Source organism: Acipenser ruthenus, chromosome 8, assembly GCF_902713425.1.
Source record: "Acipenser ruthenus chromosome 8, fAciRut3.2 maternal haplotype, whole genome shotgun sequence".
In the NCBI taxonomy this organism is placed as follows: Eukaryota; Metazoa; Chordata; class Actinopteri; order Acipenseriformes; family Acipenseridae; genus Acipenser; species Acipenser ruthenus.
Genome location: NC_081196.1, coordinates 59,716,264 through 59,727,943, shown reverse-complemented (window position 1 = coordinate 59,727,943; position 11,680 = coordinate 59,716,264). Strand labels below are relative to the sequence as shown.

Here is an 11,680-nt window from a genome sequence, read left to right as displayed (position 1 = left end):
CTAAGAAGGTTTAAACTGCGGCTTCCTGTTGTCTGGGGGGTTACAAATATAAAAACACAAAATAGAAAAAAAAAAAAAAACTATGTCAAATTTACTCTAAATGTTTTCTTATGAAAACAACAGTCTGTATTGAGTTTCTGCAAGTGGTGTAATAAAACTCCAAGCCACTAGAGGTCAGTACAAACCTGTGTTCTCAGTCCTTCCGGTTCTGCTGTTTTCGTCTTTGGTGGGTGAAACTCTTCGTCGCAGTTTCTCGTTTCAATCCCAGAATCCCCATCCAGAACTTTCTAAACGGTAGAGGAAAACATAGAAAACAGACAGTCATGGCAAATGAACCGTAAGTGGACGCTATCAAATAAAATAAAATTTTATATATATATATATATATAAAGAACAAAAGTAAATTCATGCGTTTCATGCAAATTGAGTACACGGTATAATTTATAATTAAATTATTTTCTTTTCAGAAGCTTCCCCGACAGCGTCATAGACGAGGATCCTAAGAAAGCTTTAGAGGTACAAAATAAACATGTCATGCTATTTGATTTATTCTTGTATTCTCACTATTGTGTTTGAATAGCTACTGGATGATTTTACAGAGGTTACTTGATATACATAGTAGACGTGTATAGTTAGAATCTGATAAGATGACAGCTTCGTTAAATCGCTTGTTGGAGGAGGCGTGGTACTGCACTTTAATTTCTGGAACAAGATCGCTTGATGATGGTACATTACTAGAAAGTATTAACAAATACACTTAAATATCTTGTCTTCTATTTTTAGCATAATTTAGAATATTGTACAGTACTACTGTACAGTGTTAATGAAATTTAATATTTTTAATTTCTTTTTAATTACTGTGCTACAGTCATTTTTAATGGATCGTAGTGAACGAGGAGTGATTTTCAATAGCATCTCTTTTTTGGGGCGGGGGGGGGCTGGGGAGCTGGGAAAATTACTGCTTCCAAATGTCAATGGCCAGTACTGAAGTGCTTGAAAACTAAGGCGTGTTCCTCAAAATCACAGGCTGGGTTAACGTTATTTCAACCTTTATTTTAAGCAGCGTTTCTCGCTCGTGTTCTGTTATTTTTCAATAAAAAAAATCGAATTGACAATTAAGCTTTTTGCACAACATTAGCTATTGGGGGGGGGGGGGGGGGGGGACAATGCTATTTACAAAACTTAATGTATTGTAAGAAATCTTGTTGCTGCTACTAGAGCTTCTGTTGTCTCAAATACACTTCAATATGATTTTATAAAAAGTCTGAGAAATGAATGCTTTTACTGATCTTTCCTCAGGATCTTAGCAGGGCATTGGAGCAGAAAATTGGTGCAGAGTGGTACTGTCAGAGAGCTTATGCTCATATTTTACTAAAGAACTACAGCAGTAAGTATAGCCCGCATGTTTATTATACACCCAGAACACACCAGTGTGAGCATACTTAGTAAATAGTAAATAGCTTCAGATGCATTTTGTTTTTACCTTCCATTATACTGTATGTGTGGTGTTTGTAGTCATTCTGTGGCTTTTGAGTTCAGTTCTAGTGTGAAAACTATTGCCCTTAAAGATGCCATTGCCCTTAAAGAAATGTCCCTCCGATGCTTTGATTTTGTTCACAAGACGAACCAAAACATTTCTAGTTTTTAGTTTGGGGAGAAACAAAAAAATGCCCCCGTCGTAACCATGACAACTTTGTAGAAGCAGACCAACAGAATAAGCTCTTCTGTTTCAAAGTGCTTACACCCAGACTCACGTCATTGTTCTATAGATGCTGTTACAGATGCAAAGAAAGCCCTGGAGTTTAAACCAAACTGTGCCACAGCGTTTCTGAGATTAGGGTATGTATGTCCCAGCGCTGGCACTCAAGTGCCTTTGCTTTACCATTGTGTTGAAGTGCTTGTCAACTGGTATCGCTCTTGATATCTATTCACACAATACTGCTACCACCAAATATACCAGACTTGTATATCTGCTAGTGCTACAAGAATGTTGTCTTAAGTAAAGAAAACAAAGACCCAAATGGTTAGAAGCAGGATTTTAAAATATGATGATGGTCACTCTGGTATTGTGTGTTCTAGCTGCTGCTGTATTGTAAGCAATTTCTTCACAGAGTAAAAGATCGCTAGTATTTAATCTGTGAATGTACTGGACTCAATCCAAGATGACGGGTATTCTTGGGTGACTGCTATTCTTTTGTCAAGTGTGGTTCGATAGGTTGACAGTGGTTAAACCTGTAACCTTTTTGTTTTAGAATTGCTGAGTACCATTTGAAAAATTACCAGTCTTCTCGAGAAGCCTTTGAGGAAGGACAGAAGATGGACGGTAAGTGTCTGGTACATTCGAGATTGGAACAGAGAGAATGCCCTTTAGCTCTTATGGGAAGTGTAAGATGGGTTTCACCACGCTAACCTTGTCCTGTGTTTATTGTTCCTAGGTTCAGAGGGCAGCTTCAATGTTTGGATCAAAAGATGTGAAGAAAACATGGATTGTAAGTGTTTCCATAACAGTGGTTTCTTTCAGACATTGATAGGTTTATAAATCCAATATATGTTATTATTTATTTATTTCTTAGCAGACGCCCTTATCCAGGGCGACTTACAATTGTTACAAGATATCACATTATTTTTACATACAATTACCCATTTATACAGTTGGGTTTTTACTGGAGCAATCTAGGTAAAGAACCTTGCTTAAGGGTACAGCAGCTGTGTCCCCCACTGGGGATTGAACCCACGACCCTCCGGTCAAAAGTCCAGAGCCCTAACCACTACTCCACACTGCTGCCCTGGTGTTGGATGATTCGTCATGGAATGACTGATATATAACTCGCACAGATGGGACTCCCAGAAACACAAGTACAAGGTTGTCCTGGAAGAAAACTTGCTTCCTTCTGCTCTGACAATGTTCCCCAACTCTGAGGATTGGTTTTTCCAGCAGGACAATGCTCCATGCCACACAGCCAGGTCAATCAAGGTGTGGATGGAGGACCACCAGATCCTGGTCATGGCCAGCCCAATCTCCAGACCTGAACCCCATTGAAAACCTCTGGAATGTGATCAAGAGGAAGATGGTTGGTCACAAGCCATCAAACAAAGCCGAGCTGCTTGAATTTTTGCGCCAGGAGTGGCATAAAGTCACCCAACATCAATGTGAAAGACTGGTGGAGAGCATGCCAAGACGCATGAAAGCTGTGCTTGAAAATCAGGGTTATTCCACCAAATATTGATTTCTGAACTCTTACTAAGTTAAAACATTAGTATTGTGTTGTTGAAAAATGAATATGAACTTATTTTCTTTGCATTATTCGAGGTCTGACAACACTGCATCTTTTTTGTTATTTTGACCAGTTGTCATTTTCTGCAAATAAATGCTCTAAATGACAATATTTTTATTTGGAATTTGGGAGAAATGTTGTCAGTAGTTTATAGAATAAAACAAAAATGTTCATTTTACCCAAACACATACCTATAAATAGTAAAGCCAGAGAAACTGATAATTTTGCAGTGGTCTCTTAATTTTTTCCAGAGCTGTATGTGTGTGTGTATATATATATATATATATATATATATATATATATATGCCTATAAATACATTATATATATATATATATATATATATATATGCCTATAAATACCCCCAATGTTTTTTTCGAACACACTTTCCCTTGACAAAGGTGTGTTAAACGTACCGAAATGTTGGGAAGTTGGCTCTTTGAGCTAAAAACAAACAAACAATATATATTGTTACTTACTACACTGATAGCTTCTATATTCGACATACAATTATCAGCAAGCCCAGAAAAACTACTTGTCTGACATTGGTGTTGGTGGTTGTACTGGCGTTCCATAACGCCCCTATGTAAATACTGCTTTGCCTTCATCCTCTTAGCTTCTCCTTTAATGATATGTTTAAAGAATATCCTTTTCAAAACTAATTTTTACTTGTAATACACGGTATAATTTTTACTTTGAATACACAGTACTTCGTGTCTTGCTGGCTTTATTATTTTACAAGGTTTTAAAGCCAGACTGAAATTGTAGAACATGGAGGTAAACCTGACCTGCTGGTCTACCCTTGATTTTTATAAAGGAGTTTGATTTATTTATTTATTTATTTGTCAACAGTGGGAAAGCATGAGGTGACATCTGAGATGGTAAGTACAATGCAAATACAGAGATGACTGATTATACATACACTAGGAGTCAAAGTAGTTTGCCCCAATTGTCATGTTTTTTTATTTAGTAATCGCCAATTGATTTTACCCCATTTTTTTCTCCCAATTTGAAATGCTCAGGCAAAGAGTACATTATTCCTGAAATCATTCTACCCAGAAAAAACCCTCAACGAAGTATATTCTTAGGCTCAGCTCACCGCTACCACCCCTGCGCTGACTCGGGAGCGGCAAAGATGAACACACGCTGTCCCCCGAAGCATGTGCCATCAGCTGACCGCTTCTTTTCACTCTGCAGGCCCGCCATGCAGCCAACCCAGAGCTACAGCGTCTGAGGACAACGCAGCTCTGGGCAGCTAACAGGCGAGCCTGCAGGTGCTCGGCCAGTCTACAGGGGTCGCTGGTGCGCGGTGAGCCGAGGACACCCTAGTCGACCTAAGCCCCCACCCCCCGGCACTCGGCCAATTGTGCACTGCCCCCTGGGAGCTCCCATTCACGGTCGGCAGTGGAATAGCCTGGAATCGAACCAGCAAACTCCAGGCTATAGGAGCGCCCCCCCCCGTTGTCATGTTTAACATTACGTCTCGACAGGGTGACCCTTTTTTGTATATAACTTGGCCCCTTTTGTAGGTATGACATCTTTATATGACTGACCTTTATGTTTATTTGGCTGTATTTCTACATTTGGAGTATGTTTTGACAGTATCTCCTCTGGACATACAAACATGCCAGACACACACACTTACTTCCATAAGGTGGTGCTGTTGTACCATAAGTATGAAAATTCTTGACGTGCTTCAGTGGAGATGAATGGATTCATAATTATATTAGATGCTAAAATGTAACCTGTACCTTGCAAATACAATGTGACAATGTTAACATTCACATTTCTATTTTTCTGTATTATTACCCAACTCAAATGGACATTGGATTTAGACAACACAGAAGACAGCATCGCAAAAAATAAAGTAAGTTTAGATTTATAAATGCGTACATTTTGTAGCATGCTTGCTGACACATGTAGACCTAGCAGTTCTTGTTGATCAACACAAGTAAAGCACAATGTGTTTTGCCAAGCTGCATCCGTTCCCAAGAGCTGAATAGGTGTTTTGTCTGTTTAGACTAGATAGTTGATGAAATATTATGGGAAAAAGAATATTGTGTTGGAACATAAAAATGAATGTTCAAAATGCATATATAAATGAGATATGAAATAAATGGGTAAATATACCACATTATATAAAAATAATAATAATTGCACCCTATGTACTTAACACAGCTTAATATTGCATAAGAGCACAGGAATTTACATTGCCACTAGTGTACCTGTATGGAGCAGTCCCGACAAACATCTGACAAACCTGAGGCTGAAAAAGTGCTACTTGTACCTGAAATAGACCAGAGCACCTTGACGGAGGAAACACATCTTGAAACGGACCAGCAGGGAGAGATGCTTCATCTTTATTGAGAAACAGTCCTGTGTTTTTCATTATCAGATACGATTGGTACCAGACAGAGTCTCAAGTTATTGTCACAATTATGATCAGGAATGCACAGAAGGATGCTGTAAAAGTACAATTTGAAGATAAAAAGGTAAGGTTTTAGTTTTTTAAAAACTTGTTTCCAATACTGACACATATCAAGTGGTCTAAATGCTGATATCCAATAGTGTCTTGCATCTCGATAAACAGACAATTTATCAAGCGCAATACAAAATACTCCTCAGCTGGTTAGGTGTTTCCTCGCAAATGTATTTGAACCAGTTTTTTTTTCGTAGATCTTAGCTCGGCTAAGTAGTGTTTGTGACAGAAGTCAGATTAGTCAAAGAAACATATCAAGCAGATTATGGTGATGCTCATACCCAAAAATCAAAGCTAAACCAGCGTTTGATCTGTTCTATAAACTAATTAAAACTCCAGTCAGTAAAACCAGTGGTGCACATCAGGTGGTAATGAGATCAAATATTCATTTTATTAACAAGACTGGGAAGTCTTTGGGGCTTCCCAGTCCGGGCTGGCTTCAAACGTAGCCCATATGGCTGTGATAGACTTTATATGAATGTTTTGGCTTGGTTCCTTTTGGGTTAGTTCCGACTCCCTGTGACAGCTGATGTGTGATCTTTGCTGAGGCAGATAATGAGGCTTTTGTGAGGATAGTGCACACCCCTGCGGCTGCCTTAATCCTTGGCTGAAAGCTGCCTCATTAGACTTGTACAAGGATCAAGGTACTTTACAAGCTGCCACTAGCATACAAATATTGCCAGTGTTATTGTGTGGCAGAATTTTTCTTGATTGTTTAAAGTTTCCTACTAAAAAGCTTGCAGTGTGACAATGGAAACTACAGCAGAGGCTGTCCTGTTGCTGTTACTACCCCCTGATCTATTTTTTTTTTTTTTATAGTTGGAGTTTGTACTTGATTTATTTCAAACATTTTTGTATTTAGATGATACACTTTTGGTTAAAACAACTTACTACTGGTGCATATGACTTGTTTTAACACCAGCGTACATGTTTCTGTTTGGTTGCAAATTAACATATAGGCCGAATTTTATTCACAGCAGTGAAGGAAAGCGCTGTTTTAAAAGTGACACGAAATGAACTGAAAATCAAAAATGTAAAGGTCTGATATTGCTGAACATCCAACCATGTTCTGGTAAAGAATATTGAAATGTTGAGATCTTGAAGGAAACTACAGTAAATAAATAACAGCAGTTAATTTTTTTCTTTAGTTGAATGCAGCTGTGAAACTAGCATCTGAAGATGACTTTAATCTGAACATCAATCTTCTGCACCCCATTGTTCCCTCACAGTGCACATTTAAAATTGTTGCATCAAAGGTAAGATGGATTTTATGTACCGGTATGCACATGCATACACTGTTTTCTTCTCATTGTTGTGGAGCAATTTATAGTTTGAGTGGCACATAAGTGGGACCTGGCTGAATTTGACACAGTATAGAGGTAATTCCTTTCATTTGTGTCTTTGGTGGAAACTCAGCATGAAGTATGGGGCTGCTCTGCTAAGCTGCTAATTGTCATAGCTATGCGTTTTATTATCAAAACAAAAGCAGAAAACTTGGCCTATACAATACACATCACATTAACCCTTTGCAGTCCATTTATTAACTGCGCGTCAGGCACGCCAGGTCTAATTAATTTTCACACGCGCAGTTAATTTTATACGCGCTGTTTAAAAGTATTTTTTTTCACAGTCAAACGGGTTTAAATGGCCTTGCATATCAACAAAGCACTCACTAGGCATCTCCAGCCCCGCCCCACCCTTTCGTTTGCTATAGCGTTCACCTATGTAAGAAATAAATAATAATAATAATAATAGTCGTACATACCGATCGATCATCTCCGGATCACTCGTTTTATCACCAAACTCCTCAATAATGCGATCCAAGTCATTATTTTATTACTATAACATCTGAAAAAAGCTCTGCAAATGTCCATGATAGTCTCTGTGCTCTGACGCACTCAGCCAGCTTGTTTACTATGAACGCCCCGTTATCTGATACCTGATACCATGTATGACTAATCATGAGATATGCCTTTTTTTTTTTTTTCCCGACTTGTCTCGGCTCCTGTCGCTCCCACTCGGCAATTGAATGGTTTTCTCGGCTTTTTCCGGAGAAAAAACGACTAAACACCCGTTTATTGCGTTGCTATAATGATGTCGGATCCAGTCCGACAAAGGACCTGTGAGGAATAATTGCAATGTCGGACCCAGTCCGACAATGGACCTCAAAGGGTTAAGTTAATGCTTGGTGTTAAACTTCTGAATACAAAAACTACTTTCCAAGTCTTTTTTTTAATGAAATTTACATGCAATCTGCATTAGCCAAAGGTTAAGTCTGTTACCTACTTTTATAAAAGCACTGAGCATGAAAGCACATGCTCAGTGCTTTTATATGTCATCAGTTGCATTTAGTTTTAGTTCGTAAGCAGAAACAGAATCAGTGTGGTTCACTGTAGAACTTTAAATTGAACCCCAAAACACTGCTGCTATGTGGCAACTCTGAAACCATTATCTCTCATCTGACCCCCAAACTTTGTTGGGCACAAGAACAGCAACTCGATGCAAAGAGTACATTATTCCTGAAATCATTCTACCCAGAAAAAACCCTCAATGAAGTATATTCTTAAAATGGTCAGGAGCTCAGTGTGTGAACAATGTTGTCCCTGTTAAGTAAATCGCTCTCCTGTACAAGGGTCCTGATTGCTCATAACCATGGAACTTGGTTATTTAAAAACATATTTTAAAACAAAGGGACTTCTGAAACTCAGGACTGTGTGCAGCAAACAATCTAACTTGATAAATGACAAGACAAAGATCTTATTCCTTACTGAATTGTACTGTATGTTCTACTTGCAGGATGAGATGTAGAGGAGTTTTGACAAATCCATAACTGTAATTGGTTGATTTCTTATGCATGATTTGGTTTCCCTGCAGCTGCCCAGGCAGATTGCAGTGTATGTAAGCTGTGTCGTCTCAGCACAGTAGCGCGCTTCAGCAGTTGGCTGTCGGGAGCACAGGGTCAGCCTTTACAAAGCTCTGCTTGTTCCGAGGGCCAAAGGGTTCTCCAGGTTAGACTGGCTTCAAGACTAAAACATTTCACTATTCAAGCTAGGAATTCCAAACGGAACGTTCTCCTCATGATTTTAATACAAACATCATCACAAGGTGTATTGAAGCATAAAAAGCATAGACTGTTTTGAGTTATAGAGCTGACAGTAAGTGTTGTGGATCTGTGGCTGAGCACAGTGATGAAGACCATATCTGGAGCATTTCTCTATTTGATTTTGAAGTTATGTTTAAGTTGCAGATGAACACTCACTCCCCTCCCCCCTTACAATATATTGTATTAACTTTATTTCATCACAAACTAGACCCTTTCTATTACATTAAAAGTAACATTTGCAGATTGCACATACGTATTTCTAGAACCTCCCTCCCCCCAGCCACTTGCATGTGTGTTTTGGCTATAGTCCAAGCTAGAGTCTCTGATCCCAGAAGACTGAGTTACAGTCTGAAATATTTTGCACCTCCTAAGCCTTTTCTGTGTTAATATGCAAGAGTTTAACCACTTCAGTACCCTGGCTTGCTGTCCAGTTTTATCTACATCCTTGAACCGCTGTTTTTGGTTCCTCTTCAAAGCCCGATTATGCTGATGTTCATATAGCCGGTTGACTGGAGACTCGTTACCAGATGAAAGGGTTTTACTAACACAAGCCCCAAAATATGATTTTTATATTCATCATTCATTTATGTACATAGTCCTTAATGGGAGATTTAATGTTACCAAAATGCTCAATTAAACCTGGGATATTTAAGTCAACTAACCCTGTTTCAATGCCCTTGTTAATAGATTGAGATTAAAATGAAGAAGGCTGAAGCTATCAGATGGGAGAAGCTTGTGGGAGAAGCTGTGGCAGATGTGAAACACTTCACTCCAGGTCAGTGCCGTGTTATATATAGATTATCAGTCATTGAAAGACAACACAGCAGTCTAGAACAGATGCATGAATATCAAACCTTATTCATGAAAACAGACTTCATGCAATATGGCCAGAAACTCAAATGTTGGAAAATTGGTATGGTATCGGCCTTAATAACTTGGAATACTAGATTTAATCTAGAGTTAAATATTGATCACCTTGGATGGTGTACTATTACTGTTTCTTTGTATAGACAAGTATCCTTCCTCTTCACTCCACACAAGAAACTGGGACAAACTAGTTGAAGATATTAAAGAGGAGGAGAAGAATGAGAAGCCAGAAGGAGATGCAGCTCTTAACAAACTGTTTCAGCAGATATACTCGGACGGCACTGATGAAGTCAAACGTGCCATGAACAAGTCATTTGTAAGTAAAGTGCATTGAACTTATTAAAGCGATTATACAAAAAAAGAGGTGGAAGTTGTTTGAAATTGTAAACTTGGTTGCTTTTCCGCAACTGTGGCCAATGTGTGGTGCGTTAATCATTTATTATTATTTTTCATTCATGTTTTGGCGGCCTCGTCTTTTTGAGGGGTGGCCCATAGCCTCTTCCTATCTGCTGCACTGGAAAGCATGTAACTGTTCATGATTTTCCAGCCAGCCTCGCACCCAGGGACGAGGCCTCCTGCCAAATTTATCTTTCATGGGCCCTGAGCGCCCATAACAGTTCATTAAATCATCTGTAATTGCAATCATCCATCATTGCGGATTCTCTGAGCTGAATTATTCTGTTTGTTTCAAAACGGTTGGGTGGTCTCTTGCATGTAATTCACCAGCATCTTGGATGTTACCAGTGATGGTTCAGTTCATTCTTTTTATGAGCTGAGTAACATTGGGTTGTGTGTTACGCACAGACGTGGACTATTTGAAGCTGTGAAGCAAACTTGGCAGTGTTGTCCAAAGGCCCACACATGTGACTATGTAGAATATGTCCTATTTCAGTTTCTAGTTGGTTAGTCTTAAGTTAGGTAGAAGCAAACATTTATGTACATTTGAAAGGACCATCATAAGTGCCCTACAAGTCGGAGCAGGAGAAATCAAGGACCATTGTCGTGCTTCCCTGTGAACATGCAACGGGAAGCAGGCAGGGACTGAATTCTGATGAGCTCTAATGAGAAAGCACTTCAATGGAGCAGGATTCATCTGTAGCATGTATACTGTGTATTTTTGTACACCATTTTAGCATTCAACACTGTTTTCATGGGCTAACTTGTATATAAATTATTTTCTTGTAAGAATTTGTAATATTGCAGTGCCATATTGTTTCGTATATACAGCATTGCCCTCTTTAATAGGTTTGGTTTGTTTCAGATGGAGTCTGGAGGAACCGTTCTGAGCACCAATTGGACCGACGTTGGCAAAAGAAAAGTAGATGTGTGCCCTCCAGATGATGCCGAGTATAAAAAGTTCTAGTGCCATTCTAGCAGTCTGCTAATCAGACACAAATCTTTAGCTCTGTACCTCTTTGTTCATATTGTTCATAGAATGTAATCTTTGGTTCAAGCACTGTCAATGCACGGCTGCTCATTTTGGCATGTGATACAAGTTCTGTAGTTTACAACTTTCCTAAAAAAAAAAAAAAAAAGATGTGCAAAGGAGCATGGTTTTTTGTTTTTAACACCAATTTCTAAACTTTATTATTTTTTTGTTTTCCAGAAGTGCTTCCCCCCCCCCTCTGTCATTTGTATGATTCTGGCATATTCTGATTTTAACCATTCAGGTTCATTTCATCACCTTTTGCGGACATAAATAAAACTAATTTTAAATATATTTTTGCTGTCTGATTTGGTTAAAGTTGAGCCACTTTTTTTTGTTGTATCATGACACAGCTGTCTGTGGGGTTTTTGTTTCAGTTGGTCATGTTTAACATTCATTAGTGTATAGTAATCCACAGTATAGTGGAGAATGTTTTTCCTCTTGGTTTAGTTATATAACAGACTCCTATATCAAAATAAAACTGACCCCCATTAGGGTCTCGAATAAATCTGCAATAGAAATTCTGGGTTGC

General features: G+C 38.7%; 1 protein-coding gene across 1 annotated transcript; it reads left to right on the top strand.

Annotated features, from left to right (window-relative positions):
* The first annotated feature begins 214 nt into the window (after window positions 1-214).
* LOC117406587 (protein SGT1 homolog) lies at window positions 215-11,442 on the top strand. The gene is made up of 13 exons (XM_059029379.1): window positions 215-337; window positions 468-516; window positions 1,300-1,387; window positions 1,770-1,839; window positions 2,253-2,323; window positions 2,436-2,489; window positions 4,126-4,154; window positions 5,109-5,140; window positions 5,669-5,765; window positions 6,901-7,008; window positions 9,543-9,630; window positions 9,866-10,038; window positions 10,984-11,442. The coding sequence occupies exons 1-13, from the start codon at window positions 324-326 to the stop codon at window positions 11,083-11,085; spliced, it is 975 nt and encodes a 324-aa protein (XP_058885362.1). The 5' UTR covers window positions 215-323; the 3' UTR covers window positions 11,086-11,442.
* Window positions 11,443-11,680: the final 238 nt, after the last annotated feature.